At 50.1% G+C, this 16,991-nt stretch overlaps 1 protein-coding gene across 2 annotated transcripts in view; it reads right to left on the bottom strand.

Annotated features, from left to right (window-relative positions):
• Positions 1 to 12,537, bottom strand: part of MRPS6 (mitochondrial ribosomal protein S6) — a 54,811-nt gene extending 42,274 nt beyond the window's left edge. For both annotated transcript variants that reach the window (XM_083884390.1, XM_083884391.1), the window contains exon 1: positions 12,304 to 12,537. In XM_083884390.1, the coding sequence (XP_083740516.1) occupies positions 12,304 to 12,348 (45 nt within the window). In that variant the 5' untranslated portion in view covers positions 12,349 to 12,537. The remainder of the gene's footprint in view (positions 1 to 12,303) is intronic.
• Between the last annotated feature and the right edge of the window lie 4,454 nt (positions 12,538 to 16,991).

Below are 16,991 nucleotides of genomic sequence, written 5' to 3'. Positions count from 1 at the left end.
ATGGATTTGGGATGTGCTCCCATCTCCTGTTTATGCCTTGGGAGGTACCACAGAATCACAGAATGGTTTGGGACCTTAAATCCCATCCAGTGCCACCCTGGCCATGGCAGGGACACCTCCCACTGTCCCCAATGTCCAACCTGGCCTTGGGCACTGCCAGGGGATCCAGGGGCAGCCACAGCAAATCTGGGAAAGGAAAAACAAGAGGGAAGATAAATTCTCTACCAACCCAAAGGTTCCAATGGCTTTAGAGAGAGCTGGACACGAGATTCTTCTATTCCCTACTCCCATGGGAAGGGAAGACCAAAGCAAAGAACAGGTTTAGTCCAAAGATCAGAACACAAACCTTCAGCAGCAATAATGAGATTATTATTGAAGTGAGGAACAGGGTCTGACTCCACTCCTCTTTCCCACTCACTGGTAAAGGCACAAGAAAACCAACACTGGGTGTTTTTTTCTGGCCATAAAGTCTCACAAGTCCTCCAAGCATCAGCTCCAGGCATCCCCTTCCAGTTCATTCTCTGGCACGAGGCTGCAGCTCCCATTTCCCCATTAATTAATGATTAATACAAACAGCCTGATAGCATATTCTAATATTTGGTTGGTTTCTTGTTTAGCATCCCTGACATATATTGTGTTTGTTTAAAGGGTCAATAAAACCATTTCAAATACCAAGAGAGTTAAGGTTGAAACTGCACACGTTGTGTTGAAGGTGCTGAGGTAAAAACGTGCAACTCCTCAGACATTTTAAAAATAGCTCCCAGCAAGCCACAACTTCACCCTTAAGGAGAAATCCATCATTTGTATGGTCCAGCTGTTTTTCAGGAGAAAAAAAAAATTTAAAAATAAAAATAATAAGGGTTCCCCCCCCCCCAGCACCACAAACCCACTTGAGAATAGAGATATTCCTACTGCTGGAATTACAGCCAATAATGAGAGACTAAGGAGACATGGCACAAAACGGACTGATTACAGCACTGGGCTAAATTTATCATTCCTCAGAAGCCTCAAACCACAGATGTATTTTCAATTCTTCCACAGAAGAATTCACATTTCTCCCCACCCGCAAATACAGGAGTAGTTAAATGGTCTAATAGCTTAATCCAACCCAAAATTATAAACACTTCACATCAAGATGACGCAATCAGAGCCAAGTTTAATGGACTATTCTTAGTTTTAAGCACTTTGGAGCAACACTTTAATAGTGTTGTGTCTTTTGCCATATTCAGCTAATTTTTCAACTACATTATGTTTATACCAAAACTATAAATATTTGAAGAGAAAGGGAAGAAGAGATTTTACTGGGATATGACAAAAGGAAAATCTGCTAGACAGAAAACCAGAAGAATAGCCAGATAAGGAAATGGTAATAATTAATGTTTTTATTGTTCTGTTGTCCTTCTCATTACTAAAAAATGTTTGATTTCCACTTGAGTTCACCCCCTGTAATCTTTCCTGTAGGTTCATCAGTGCCCTGTCACAAATATCCTAGAGAACAATATGGGGAAAAAAAAAATCACAAAAATATCTGTTCAAATGAATTCAATTTGATACCAGAAGTATCCAGAGTGTTTTTATAAACAGGATATTAACAGGGAAGCTGTGGCTGCCCCTGGATTCCTGGGAATGTCCAAGGCCAGGCTGGATGGGGCTTGGAGCCACCTGGGATAACTGAAGGTGTCTCTGCCCTGGGGGTGGGACTGGATGGACTTTAAGGTTTCTGGGAATCCAAATCTTTTTTAATTCCAGAATCCAGACTCTCTGACAAGTGTGTCAGTATTAGATGCAGCTGTCCTCAAATAAATTGTGACATTCTTCAATTAAGTCACTTCAGCTCCAAGGGGCTCATTCCAACCAAAATAAACAACATGTGAAGTTCCTGGAGCACTTTCCATAGGGAGACACAGCCAGACCATGCACCTGAAATAATCAAATTTCAGAGAGCTGAACCCTGCCCTTTGTCACCAACACCTGAGGGTTTTTTGGGTTTTTTCTTTTTTTTTTTTTTTTTTGCAGGGCTCAGTTTGCCTGAGCTGGAAGGTGGAAAGTTTTCAGCAGCCACCACAAATTTGCTGCACTGTCACTAAATTACAGCGCTGAAGTAGCTTCTTGTACCAGTTTCTTAGACCTAATTCCAAAATAACCCTGGAACTTTTCTTCATTAGGAAAATGAGACTCGTCCCTCTGAACTTTCAGCAAGTTCTGACCTCAAGTCTTACAAAGGACTTTTGAGATGCCCCATGTGAGTTTAATCCTGAGTTATTAGAACAGTGAACATTGTGGCACTGACAGAGAGAGGAAAAAAAAAAAAAAAAAAAAAAGGCAGAAAGACAGTGCTGCTGCCAAGGACTGGGAATATTCTTCCCTGAGGCTGTTTTCTGGCTGGATCATATCAAAAGACACAAAACAATGTGCTTCCCTCTTGTCTGGAAATAGAGGCTGCAGCTCTGGTGAAACAATGCATATGTCTCTCCAACACCCAGCCTGTTCCTTAAGGGAATAAAAAAATCCCAAGCAAGTCCCTGAAGAGAGATTTCATAATGTGAAGCAGACCCAGGGTGGGATTTTGAGGAGAAATTTGTACCATTGTTCTAAAGGAAAACTTTCTCCACAGTGCTTTTCTAATAAAATGGGTGTTTAAAACACGCCAGAGCCCAACTGCTCCAGCTCTGAAGCCACTATTTGTTCTCAGCTCTGTTGGTTTTTCTGCAGATGGGAAGTTTCTGAGCTGACTTTCCTTCTCTCCTCACCAATCCTGGTGTTTTAAGGATTCATTTGGGGATGGAGATGCCCACCTATCCCACAGGAGTGGCCACTGTCAGTAGATTTCCAAGTAGTTTTCAGATTATTTCTTGGAAACAACTTTTTTTCCCTCTCCACCTTCGTGCAGGAGTATTTGAACTCAGACCTGCAGCACTTCACCTACTGAACAGCTCTGTTGTGTGGGAGAGATCTGTCCAGATTGCCAGGATCATGGAAAATATTAAAAATATTAACTCTGCCACAGAAAAAAAGAATAAATTACAGAATTCTGATGCTTTGAGTGGGGTCTGTGCCATGTCCAACCCCCTGAGTGTGTTCTCCAGGCTCCTCACACTCCTGGCCATGGACACACCAGTGAGTTCCTACCTGTCCACTGCTCCTCAGTAAACACAAGGCAGCCTCAGGAAAAAAAAAAAAAATCTCTTTTAGAGGAAAAAAAATAGGAAAAGCTTTGTTCCATTTACTGCAGCACTTCAGAATATAAAAAAAAGGAGCAGTGAAGCTCTTGGTGGAGTAAGTGATACATAAATTATGTAGCACATGCCCTTGAGGAAGCAGGGGCTATCCTTGGCAGCTGCTCAACACAGCCCTCAGCATCCAGGGCAGCAGTTCCAGCCTTTTCCCTGAAAACCAGGAGCTGGAGCAGTGTAATATGCCAGGAACCCCCCTGGGGACAGACAGGGAAGGCAGAAATTGAGCTGGAGCATCCAATAAATAACTTGAGCTGCTGGGGATGCCAGGCCAGAGCTGAGAAAGGGCCACGTTACCTGAGCCAACCTGAGTGAACCTGTTGGTCACACTCTGCCTCATCACCACAGCAACCTCCTGCTGGTCTGCAGAACTCAGAGCCAACTCTATCAACCAGCACTACCAAAAAAAAAAAAAGATCCGATTTGAGGTGCAAGGATCCAAATCACTCACTCCAAGGAGTTGTTATGAACACGTAAAGGAACGTTTGTTTTGGTCAGGAATCACTCCAGCTCTGGTCTTCGTTTTACTGCAGCAGCAGCAGCAGCACAAAAAGCAGCTTGTTCCAGCATAAATTCTTCTGGACTCTTTTCTGCACAACTGCTGAGGGAGACATGAGAGAAATAAGTAACCCCAGAGCCAGAGACACAGAGAACTCGCTGCCTTTGCCAGACAGAAATGGGATGTGCAGTGGACAATTACAGAGCAGAAACTGGAGTGATGCGAGGCCAACTGCAGCTCAAGGGCACCGGGACTGACACTGTTAGAGCAGGACATCATTCAGTTGTCATTTTTGGATTTTTTTAACCATTTTCCCCCCTCTCATCCCAAGCAAATCCACCCATTCCAATGTCCCACCAAGTGACAAGTGAAGGAGGGGGAGAGAGCACAAAAAGGACACTCCAGCAGTCAGTGGACACACAAGAGAAGCTCCAGCCTTGCAAAGCAAGAAAAGATGGATTTTTTTTTTTCAGGATCTGCATCACCCTTCCCGAGCCACTTCGTGCCACTGCCTGTGACATTCACACTTGGCTGGTTCCCTTTGCCAAGAGCCAGTCCCCAGCACTCCAGCAGGAATAAGGAACTGATTTGTTTCTACTGCTCCTCCCAAAACTCCAAACACCTACAGGGCAAGGAGGGGGTAAGCTGGGGACAGAGGAAAAGAGATAAAAACTCCCTTTTTATCTGTTAAAATACAGAAATTCTGTCTTCTCCAGGCCAACCTAGACATGATGTAGCATCACACCCAGGAGATTAATCCATCAATTATCAATTTAAAGAAAATAAGGAGCTAATACCTTCCTTTTCCCCTTGTCAGCCCAAAGAATTAGCTTGTGTTTCTATGGGTGACAAATGTTATCTGGAGGAATTTCTTAATGGAAAGGAACTGGAAGGGGCTGCCCAGGGAGGTTTGGAGTCCCCAAGGAAGGGCTGGAGGTGACACTCAGTGCTCTGGGCTGAGTGACAAGGTGGACATTGGGCACAGCTGAGACTCCCTGGGCTGGGAGGGCTTTTCCAACCTCTAGAATTCTGTAAAAGGAGCAAAAACTGCCAAAAAAATTGGGCCTCTCTTCGCTGGGAAAATCAGCAGAACCTTTTGTGCCCCAGCAGGGCCGCCCTGAGCTGAATTTGTCACCACAAACCCCAAGCCTCAGCAAGGAAACCACAGAGAGGTGACATCCACCCCTCTCACAGGACACGGTTCTTTTCCACAGGAACTGAAAGCAAAAGGGGCAGAGACAACCCAGAAGCCACGTGGCCAACAGCAAAATTAAGGGCACCAGAGGGCAAAAAGCCAAGATATTTTCAAGGAAGAGGGAAGGGGCTGGCAAAAACTGGAAGGTTCTGGCATCACACAGCACCAGGCAGGATTTCCCTGGAAGGTGCAGGAGGACACTGAGTCCCAAAGCTCAAATCCCTCCTTGTGGCAACCCAAAATCCAGCAGCACAAACATTTCACTGCTGTGGCAGCAATGGAAGAGATTAAATACTTGGTCCCCAGAGCAGCAGCAGCAAGAGAATGGGTTAAACAAGCCTCAACAGCCAAAAATTTGATTTCTGCAGTGGATTTGGGGACCACTTCAGTTCTCTGGATAAGGTTATCATCATTTTTAAAAGCAAATATCAAAAATGCTGCAAAATCTGAGGATGCCCTTTCCTTCAGCTGGAAGCTCTAAGATGTGATGCAGCTGGTGGCGATCACCACTCAGCAGGAACTGGATAATCCCAGCCTAAAAAATGTGCTGCTTCATCCCATTTGGGGAGGATTTTTTGGCTGGGAGAGTGCAGAAGTTACTTGGAAAAGGAGAAAGGAGTGGCAGTCCCCATGAAACTGGGCAAGACACCAGGAGGAAATTCTTCTTCAAATTTCTAGGAAGAACAAAAATAAAGAAAAAAAAATAAAAAATAAAACCAGACTCATGAAGCTTCTTTAGGATCTCCCCAAATTCCCATCACATTGCTGGCTGCCCACAATCTTTGGAAGAATATAAAGCATCCCCAGGATTATTGATAGGTGAGATAGAAGTTCAGGATCACACATAATTCAGGAATGTGAGGCTCTTCAAGCTTCCCAGTCAACTGGGTGCTGTTTCAAGATTTCTGGTCCTTCTTGGAGATTTCAAGACACCAAAACTAGAGTTCAATAAAATTCTGTTGGTTATAAAACAATTAATGCTAATTTACAAAGTTCGATGCAGAATATCTGTACTAAAAGCTACTAAATATTAATTTGTTTTTTCTAAAACATCAACTCCACTGAACACCTTCCCTCCCTGTATCCATCCTCTGCACGGACCTGGCTTGTTATTATCCCTTGGATATTTGCAAGATTGAACACAAGGATTGGCTTGTGAGTGGACAAACCAGGATTAAAAATAGCAGAACAACAGTTCTGCAGTTCCTCAATCCTATTTCTTTGGTTCATGACCCTCCCTTTACACCATCCACTTCCTTCCTGCTCTTCTCACCAGGACTGATGAATTTTACACAGAATCTCATTTTTAGCACCAATATTTGCACCAGTGCTCCACAGGCCAGGTATTTCACATCTTGCCTTACTTTCTACATATTTACTTCAAATCCTTCCTGTTCCGCTTCTCCACGATTAGTTATATTTTGCATCTCTTTTTTTGTGTTATTATTTTTCCCTGCTTTTCACCTTTTTTATCAGCTCCTCAATGCCTGCTGGGGATATTCCTGCTGCTCCACAGGGCAGGAATTTTTCCAGGGGATAACCTGGTGCCCAGAGATTCCTGCTGTCCTCAGGTAAGGATGGGACACAAAGCTCTACCAAGCAACTGCTTCCACATAAGCAGCTCTTCCTTCATCCCACATTTGCAGCTTGTGGCTCCAGGAATTATCAGCCTGCCACAGATGGAGCCTGAAAAATCATAAAATCATGGAATGGTTTGGGTTGGAAAGACCTTAAAGCCCATCCAGTGTCACCTCTGCCACAGGCAGGGACACCTTCCACTGTCACAGGGTGCTCCAACCTGGCCTTGGACACTTCCAGGGATCCAGGGGCAGCCACAGCAAATCTGGGCAAAGGGAAAACAAGAGGGAAGATAAATTACTTGATCAACAAGTTAACAACTCCCAAAGCAATCTTTGTGTGGTAATTTTGGTGCTGGGATAAGGGAACTGGAGCAATCAGGACACAAAGAGAAAACCAGAGCTTCCATCATTCCAAAATATGGAACTGAGGAAGATGAGGAGACAGAAAACACAAACAACGTGAGCTGAAGGAGCAGTTTCTCCTCCGTGTTACAAGGGACAACTTTTACAGGAGTCAGCCACGTCCCAGGGCTTTCCTGCAGAGATTAATGCTGTTCAGCACAAAGGGTTCTCCTGCCTTCTTTCCCAAGAGTTTAGGGACAGAATCTGCTCCACACTGAAGTTACCAGCACCCCCCTGTTCACATCAGGAATAAAACCCAACCAGGAGCAAAGAGCTCCTTGCTGAGGAGGAACCAGGGGCAGCCCAGAGAAGTTTTAATTCAAAGGTTAACCCCCACTGCTGCCCCCTGAGGAGGGATTGGCCAAACCCCACTGAAATCCTACTAAAGGCCTGCAAGAAATTGAAATTAAGCTTAAACCATTCTGCAGAAGAGAATAATGCTCTGTGTCCCCTCAGACCCAGGCACATATCCCACACTTGGCAAAAATTCCTGCTCTTCCAAGACTGAAAATGTCAAATATCAGGCAAGAGGGTATCGTTCCCAAATGCTGTCTGCACCAAAATCCAGCTCTTTTTATGGAATGCTCAAGGCAGAAAACAAAAAGGTGACTCCTCCAGCAGAGCCAGTGCTGGATCTTGCTGTTTTCCGATCCTGTCTTTTGGTTCCAAGGCTTTGGTCTCCTTTCCAGCACCACCCCTGAGTCCAGGATCCCTCCCTGCCAGGCTGAAGAGCCTGTTCCAGCCTCCTCAAAATGCCAGTGGGAACAGAGGAACAAACTTTTTTGTGTCATTTTAACCTGCTCAGCCTGGGAAGAGAAGTGGGGAAGGTGCACAATTGCACTGGAAGAGCAGGTGGTTCACCGGAAAGGAAATAATAAAAGAAAAAGAAAATAAAAGAAAATAAAAGAAAATAAAAGAAAATAAAAGAAAATAAAAGAAAATAAAAGAAAATAAAAGAAAATAAAAGAAAATAAAAGAAAATAAATAAACCCAGTATCTTCCTGCTTCAATTCTCTCCCCCTCTTTCCTGGCAGCTGAGACATCAAAAGCCCCAGTTGCTGCAGCTGCCTACACAGCAATTAAGTGGAATAGTCAAGATGTCAAGCAACACTACTGCCCATTTACTTTGGCATTCCCAAAATAGCCAACAATCTCCACATGGCAGGTAGAGAATTTTAGAAACACGGCAACCCACTCCAAAAGCAACAAAGAGCTGCTGAAGACAAGTTGTGTTGTGAGAACATGGCTGGAGAAATGAGAGCCCACATTCACTGCAGGATTATTATTATTATTATTATTATTATTATTATTATTTGGAGGTGTCCAAGGCCAGGTTGGACAGGGCTTGGAGCAACCTGGGGGAGTGGAAAGTGTCCCTGCCATGTGGAACAAGGTGATTTTTAAGACCCCCCTTTCCAACCCAAACCACTCTAGGATTCCAGAAATGGGTGGATGGGTCTCCTAGTCCAGCTATTTGCTGGGAAAGAGGTGACTGGGTTTTAAATTATCACACTGTTTGAACTTTGTCACAGGTGAAGATGAGCACGCTGCTCATAAAATATTGATAATTTTCCTCGTTTTTAGTGAAACGCTTTGAGTTGTTTACGAAGTGCTCATTCAGTTCCAGTTCCAAAGGGATGCTGTTGAGGATGGGTTTTTCTGCTCTGGGTGACAGGGTGGGGATCAATCCTGGAGGTCTTTTCCAAGCTCAAGGGCTGTGGGATTCCCACTCTGTGTCCCCTCGGAGGGCTGGCATTGCCACCCCACAGTCACTCTGCACAAATGGCCAAGGAGGAGCAGGAAACCATTTCCAGCCTTTCCTTCTTTCCTTCCTTCCCAGGGAGTTTCAGAGCTCCCTGCAGAGCCCTGGCTCTCCCAGCCAGTGAGAATTCCTGTGAATTCACTCCTGGGGATTCACTGCTCAAAGTCCTGCCCTGCCACAATCCTCCCACTCTGAGCCAAAGACGGGAGAAAATCAGGAACCTACTTGGAAATTCAGCTTTTGTTACAAACAGGGAATTGAGGCCATGGACAGCTGTGTGTTCATTTTGCACCTTTCCCTCCAGCACAGCTGCAGGGCTTGGCTGGGGCTGCTGTGGGCAGGTAACGTTTGGTTTGCAAACACTTGGACACTGCTGATAACAAATCTGCCACCGAGCTCCCCCCAGCAATTTATTCTTTCCACGCTGTGGTGTGGGAAACAACACAATGGGCAAAATGAATCATTTCACCTCGACGTGCTCACACCTTTCTCTGCCCAAAGCGTTTCCTCCATCACCTCACGTGCAGCAACGCAAACCCCTTGTCTTCAAAGTACACCAGAGTAGGGGGGATAATTTATTTTGGGGGTGCTTTTATTATTGTTTTTTTAAGAGTTGCTAAGCAGGGGCTCTGCTGATGAAAAACTCTCTATACATACAGAGTATAAAAATTATCCTGTGTTTTAGTATATAAAAATACAGTGTTTTTAGTCCATTACCTCTCACAGATCAGGACAGAGAAGAGCTGCTCAACTTTGACTTCAGAATAAAATCCTGACTTTTTGCATAAAGTACAGGCACACGAACAGTGACAAAGGCTGGAAAGTGAAACCAGTGCAAAGTGAAAGTTTTCCCCTGTGCCCCCACCATTCCTAAAGCTCTTGGGTGTTGCACTTTTAAGGCACAAAAGGAGAACTGAAGAGGCTCTGGAGCTTGCCAAGCCTGAGGAGAGCATCAGGCAGGATGGATGGGATGTGCTGCCCTGGGACCCTCCCAACAGACTCCAAACAGACGCCACAGGCAGGAAAAAAAAGGAGAAAAGATCCCTGACTTGGGCACGAGCAGGGCCAGGCAGCAACAGGGTTTAAAATACCAAAAACAAACTGGAGGGACTTATTCTGGATCCCTGAGAACGCCAAGGGAACTGCTAAAAGAAAGTTGTGGGTGGGGAAAAACCCACAGAAGCACCAAGTTTGTCACTGCAGAGAGGCAGCAAAGTCTCCAGGCTGAGGTTTTTGCACCAAGCTGCCAGAAGTTCAGGACGAGCCCTAAAGCACAGGAAAGCCAAGTGACAAGGGTTTGGGGTTTTTTTTTGGAGGACAGGGGAGCTGCCACAGGTGAGGAAGGACATCACAGACAACAAAAGAAGAGTTGTTGCTCAGACAGCACCAGGACATGCAGAAAGACTGACAAGGAACACCTGCCCAGGCGCTCTCACCCGTGTGGAAAAGCAATGTCATTTATTCTTTGACAAGAAGGAGTTATGGAATCATTCCACTCCTTCAGACTGGCTTATTATCCCCATATTTTGCCTCGTTTAATTCTGTATTACAGCCAGGATTATGCACAGCTTACAGGGGTCATTAGAACAACCCCCCCCCCCAGCCAAGATCCAGCAGCACCACAGAGAATAAAACCCCTCGAGGAAATATTTCTAAGTGTTCTCTGATGGCACAAGAAAGGCAGGAGCAGCAAAATATTGGGAAACAAAAAAGCAGCCAGACCTGGCGTGCTGAAAACAACACGAAAATAGCAGCACCTACAGACAGACTGTAAATTTTAGACTGACAACAAGCGTGGCTTAAAAACACCAGCACAAACTGAAATGTTTGGACATAATCACAGAGCTAAAAAAAAAAAAAAAAAAAAACACAACCAACAAACCCTTGAAGGTACATCCATGTGGAAAGAACATGCTGGAGAGCCCAACTTCAAAGAGGCAAAGGTTGCAGATGTTAAATCCCCGAGTGCACTGATGCTCATTAGAAGCATCTTACAGCTAAAAGCTTATCCCTGCATCCCCGTGGTCACATCCTAGAAACCAGGGAGCCTTTCCAGCAGAGAGCACTCCACGGCATCCTTTCAGAGAAATCAGTTTTATTCCTGCCTCAGTGTTTATGGTAGATTTGCTACGCTCGCTGTCCTGCCCGGCTTTAAGCATCTCCCACACCAACAGCACGGCCACAAAAAGCACCTCTGCCTCTTCCACCCGCGGGGAGAGGTGTAAAAAAAGGACAAAAAAAAAAAAATCGGACAAAAGTTATGTGTTGATAGGGAAGCGGAAAAGCAGCGTGGTTTTTGCCCGGGCGAGCTGGTGCAGCAATGTCACCCGGCTTTTCTCTCCTCGCTGCTGTGTTTCTCCACTAGAGGACTCAGGTGAGATGTCTCTACTACAGCTTCTGCAGCTAAACCACGGGGAAAAATATATTAAAAAAAAAAAAAAAAAGAAGAAGCAGTCAGCCCCGACATGTGGATGGTCCATGTAAAATGAATGGAAATGTACTAGTGCATGCGGCACACCAGACGTGATCCCGTAATTCCCAAAAAAAAAAAAAAAAAAAAAAAAAAAAAACAAACAAAACCACGGCCACGCTCGCTGAGCTGCTGCTGCTCGGTGGGAATGAAGGGTAAATTAAATCCCAGAGTATCCAGGATCAGAGGGCTCCAAAGTGCTGCTACATTCCACCACCAGCATTTAAAGCTGGAAAGTAGAGGATAAACAAAGGCTATAGAAGGTACTAGAGAAGGGCCACTATCAGCTGTTATTTACCAAATAAACCTCCCATCCGCACGGAGGTGGCTCTATTTTATTATTATTATTATTTTTACGCACACACATCCCCCATTTCCCCCTCCCTCCCTCCCTCCTCGTCCTTCCCCCCCACCCCACGTATTGACTCAGCTCCTGCCGAATGGGAAGAGCATCATTTTAACCGAGCTCTGTTATCACCGCGCTGCCAAAAAACAGCGGCAACGGCTGCTGCCACCCCCAGCGCCCCTTCCCGGGGGCGATACGGCCCAGCCCAACTGCTGCGGGCAAAACCCCAGCCCTGGGGGGAAAAAAAAGGTGGCACCCAGCGGTTGGGAGCTGCCTGGAGTGAATATTTGATTTTTTTCCCCCCTTTTTTCCCAGCGCAGGTGCTGGGAGGGGATGGATGGATGGATGGATGGATAGAAAAAGCGCTGGTGCCGCAGAGGGAGAGGGGGATGAGAAGGGCCGGTTTTTCACCTGCTCCAGGCGTGGAGGGAGGGAGGGAGGGATGGAGGGGATGGGCAAGGAAAAACCGCATCTGGGAAAGCGTGGGATCTGCTTACCTGCGGCCCCGAGGGGAGGGGGAGAGGGGACTGCGGCTGGGCTGGGAGTGGGGAGGGACTCAGCCAAGTCCCCGAGGGTGCGGGCAGGGGAAAGGGGCGGATGGAGCACGGACAGAGCCCGGGACACGCTGGGGACACCGCAGGGCCACGCCGAGGGGACACCGCGGTGACACCACGGGGTAATGGAGGGGGGGGGATGGGGAGGGGAGAGGAAAATAACTGCCAGGAAAAAAAACTGCCAGGAAAAAAAAAACAAAAAAACTGCCAGTCCCACCTCCCTCCCTCCCTCCCTTCCTCCCGTGTCCTCTCCCTCACTCACCCTCTGCATGGCTTTCACGATCAAAGCCAGTTCATAGCGGGGCATCTTAGAGCCGGCAGCGGCGGGAGGAGCGGGGCACGGGCTGAGGAGGAGGAGGAGGAGGACGGGGGGGCTGAGGCGAGGCCGGAGAGGAGGAGCAGGGGGGGAACAGGAGGAAGGCGCTGTGTCCCGGCGCTGTGGCGGTTCCTTCCCGCGCGGCTCCCGCGGCTCAGACACCCGTACGGGCAGGGGCGGCGCGGCTTAAAGGGCGCAGGAGCTGCGCACGCTCGACCGGGCCCGGCCCTGCCCGCTCCAAGCGCCGCCCCCGCCGGGGCCGGGGCTGCCCCGCACCGCGGCCTCAGGGCCGGGACCCCCGAGCGGGGCACGGCCGGGCCCTCCCCGCGCTGCCCCCCGCGCCCGGCGCCGCCCCTTCTCCCCCAGCCCCGGCCCGGCCCCCGCCGAGCCGCCCGAGCCGCCGGCGCTGCCGCCGTTGCTGCAGGGAGTGGAAATTTCCACTGCGCCGCCCCCTCGCTCTGCTCTCCCCCCCTCCCCGCCCGCCCCGCCGGGCCGCGCTCGCAGCCGGGGCCGGGGCCGCGCACGGAGCGCCGCGTGTGGGGGCCGCGCGGGCCCGGGGGCGGCTCGGGCCGGGCTCGTGTGGGACACTTGGGCTCGTGTGGGACACCCTGCGAGTGTGGGACAGCGGGGCTGGTGTGGGACACCCTGCGGGTGTGGGACACCCGGCTCGTGTCACCCTGCGGGTGTGGGACACCCGGGTTCGTGTGGGACACCCGGCTCGTGTCACCCTGCGGGTGTGGGACACCCGGCTTGTGTCACCCTGCGGGTGTGGGACACCTGGGGCTCGTGTGGGACACCCGGCTCCTGTCACCCCGTTTGTGTGGGACACCCAGGCTCATATGGGACACCCTGCTTGTGTCACCCAGCTCGTGTGGGACACCCGGGCTGGTGTGGGACACTCAGCTCGTGTAGGACAGCAGGACTCGTGTCACCCTGTGGGTGTGGGACATCCGGGCTCGTGTCACCCTGCGGATGTGGGACACTCGGGCTGGTGTGGGACACCCTGCTTGTGTTACCCGGGCTGGTGTGGGACATCAGGGCCTGTGTGGGACACCCACGGCTCATGTCACCCACCCTGCACGTGTGGGACACCGGGGTTGGTGTGGGACACCCGGGCTCGTGTCACTCAGCTTGTGTGGGACACCTGGGGCTCGTGTGGGACAGTGGGCTCTTGTGGGACACCTGGCTCGTGTCACCCCACTCGTGTGGGACACCGGGGCTTGTGTGGGAGACCTGGCTCCTGTCACCCCACGTATGTGGGACATCCGGCTCATGTCACCCCATTCGTGTGGGACACCCAGGGCTCGTGTCACCCTGTGGGTGTGGGACACTGGGCTCGTGTGGGACACCCGGGGCTCGTGTAGGACACCCAGCTCCTGTCACCCCGTTTGTGTGGGACACCCGGGCTCATATGGGACATCGGGGCCCATGTGGGACACCCGCCTTGTGTGGGACACCCTGCTTGTGTCACCCTGTTCGTGTGGGACACCCAGGGCTCATGTCACCCACCCTGTGGGTGTGGGACACCCGGCTCGTGTGGGACACCCTGCTTGTGTCACCCCGCTCTTGTTGGACACCCTGCTCATGTCACCCTGCTCGTGTGGGAGGGACACCCAGCTTGTGTCACCCCACTCGTGTGGGACACCAGGGCTGGTGTGGGACACTGGGGCTGGTGTGGGACACCCTGCTTGTGGGACACCCTGCTTGTGGGACACCTGGGCTCATATGGGACACCTGGCCTGTGTGGGACACCTGACCTGTGTGGGACACCCTGCTTGTGTCACCCTGCTCATGTGGGACAGACACTGCTTGTGTCACCCCATTGGTGTGGGACACCCTGCATGTGTGGGACACCTGGCTTGTGTCACCCTGCTCGTGTGGGAGGGACACCCTGCTTGTGTCACCTCACTCGTGTGGGACTCTCTGCTGGTGTGGGTCACCCTGCTTGTGTCATCCTGCTTGTGTCACCCAGGCACCAAAGGCTCAGGTGGGGGACAGGACATGGGGAATCATCCTGCTCAACTCACTGCTGTGGGCACAGACACTTTCCACAGGGCCAGGTTGCTTCGAGCCCCAGTCAACTTGGCACCTTCCAGAACCTTCCTCATCCTCAGGACACCTCAGTGCACCCCCAGGACTTGCTGGTTCTCAGAGCTCCTCAGTGCAATCCCAGAACCTTCTTCTGCAGAGTCCCAGAAATTCTCCATCCTCAGAACCCCCTAGTGCAGGTCCAGTATCTTCCCCATCCTCAGTGCAATCCCAGAACTTCTCCATCCTCAGAACTCCCCTGTGCAGGTCCAGTATCTTCCATAACCTCAGGGCTCTCCCAGAACTTCTCCATCCCCAGAACTCTCCAGTGCAGGTCCAGTATCTTCTATAACCTCAGGGCTCTCCCAGAACTTCTCCATCCCCAGAACTCCCCAGTGCAGGTCCAGTATCTTCCCTCTCCTCTGTGCACTCCCAGAACTTCTCCATCCCCAGAACTCCCCAGTGCAGGCCCAGTATCTTCCCTCATCCTCAGTATAATCCCAGAACTTCTCCATTCCCAGAACTCCCCAATGCACAGCCAGGACATTTCCCATTCTGAAAGCACCCCCATGTCCTTCCTTATCCTCAGGACATCCCCAGGACCTTCCCCATCCTTGGAGCCCCTGCAGTCCCAGCCATGGGGTGAGCAGCTCTGGGGTGGATGTGGCAGGGTGTGGAGGCCCGAGGAGCAGCAGGATGGAGTTAAAGCTGCATGTCTGGCCTTGGTGCTGAGTCCTCCCAGCGAGGGAGGTTCTGGACACGCATTTCCCAGCCTGGCACAGGCTCCTGGCCTGGTGCTGACGTGCAGCCACCAAGGTCAGTGACAGATCCCTCCGGCTGCAGCACACCCGACACCGGCGTCCAGACGAGCTGTGCTGGGAGCTGAACCACACAGAAGGTGTTTGAGGGGCCTGGGGGGTTTTTTGAATCCTCTTTGTCTTGTCCACAGCAGAGAATTGTCCCTCCCTTCCCACTCCTGGCTTTGGGGAGAGACAAGTTTTTGCCCAAGCCCTCATTGCTCAGTCCTGTCCTCAGGAAAGAGGGATGAGAGAGCAGCCCCACCGTGCCCGAGGCCCAAGGGGAAGCAGAGAAAGTGGCAGATCTCGAGATGAAAAAACTTCAGTGAAATATCACTGGAATTCCAGCCCCAGCTCACCCAGAGAGGCTTCAGCACCTTCCCTGGGAGCCCCAGCCATGCTCTTTCTATATCCAGGGTCATTTTCTTCTGCTCTGTCTGCACGGGGATGCTGCCACAGTCAGTGCCACGGATCCTGAGGGCAGGAATGGAAATGGAAAACTTCCCCCAGCGCTTTTCAGCAGGACTCACAGCTCAGCCAGCCCCGGTACTGCCTCATCTCAGGCAGGTGTGAGCTCCCCGTGGTTCCCAACACATCCTGTGCCCTCCAGGCATGAGGGCTGTGGGAGTCCTGGGAGCTGTTTTGGGTACTGCTGCAAGACAAATTGCCTGTGCAGAAGTGTTTACAGGTATTCCCAAGCTCCCACCCCTCCGTGCTCAGGCAGTAATTGCCAGGCAGCTGACAGGGAGAATTTATTGCCTGTTGGTGCTCTCAACACAAACTCTCTCCAGCTTTTCTTCCCTTTGTTTGTTTTCTAATACAGTGTTGTCTGGCCTGAGCTTCTTCCTTATTTTGAACATTTGTGCCTGGCGAGTTCAGGAGGAGATCCAGGTGAGGTGGGAATGCCCAGGGATCCCTGCCATTCCCACATCAGCCATTCCCACCCTCCAGGTGCTCCCTGTGCAGCCACAGGTGACCCATGATGTTCTCTTTGGCACATTTTGGCCAAGGGCACAAAGGAGTGGGGAGAGCTCTAATTCCCAGTTTTTCCAATGCTCTACATCCTTTAAACACTCCTCCGACAGAAGAAAAGGGAACATTCAATCCCTGTCCCTGTCATCTTCCCAGTGCTGATTTCAGATGCCAGTATCGGATTCCCAGTAGGATATAAATTTACAGTCACTGTTCATTCTCACTTCTGACTCCATTCCACATGGAATCTCCCTAAATACACATCTGCAAGTGGCCAATTCTCCTTTTTGGGAATCCCTCCCAGCTGTATTTAAAGCTGTCTCAAGACTCCCCAAACATCAGCCTGAGTCCATTTTTGTCTATGATGGGATTTGCTTCCAGCAGGAACATTTGGTCCTGAGACCTTATGAACCCATTCCTAGGTGGATGTTTGATATCCCTGGAATGAGATCTGGGTGCCTGAGTGTCTTCAGCAATGCAGGTGGTGACTGCACCTGTCTGTCACAGACGTGTGGGCATCTCATGGAGCATCCAGGAATCCCAGAGTCATCAGCAATGTGAGAAGAGCCCTCCAGGACTGTCACCCTTGGGGACAGGCTTTGGGCTGATGCTGGTGCTGCTGGGGTGGCACTGCCTGATCCTCAGGGGCTCTTCCCACCTTGGCCATTCCATGGAATCAAAGCCAAAGGCACCTGCACATCCACCAAATCTTCAGGGGGCCACAACTCCCAATTCATCTGCTCCCAGCCTCAGCCCCTTGAGGGCTGTCAGGAGTCTCCAGGATGGTCCCTCCCATCCAAAGCTCAGCTTCCTCCAAAGCCAAAGGGCTGAGATGAA

This window comes from Zosterops lateralis, assembly GCF_965231275.1.
Source record: "Zosterops lateralis genome assembly, chromosome: 2".
Lineage (NCBI taxonomy): Eukaryota > Metazoa > Chordata > Aves > Passeriformes > Zosteropidae > Zosterops > Zosterops lateralis.
This window is presented reverse-complemented; position numbering and strand designations above follow the sequence as displayed.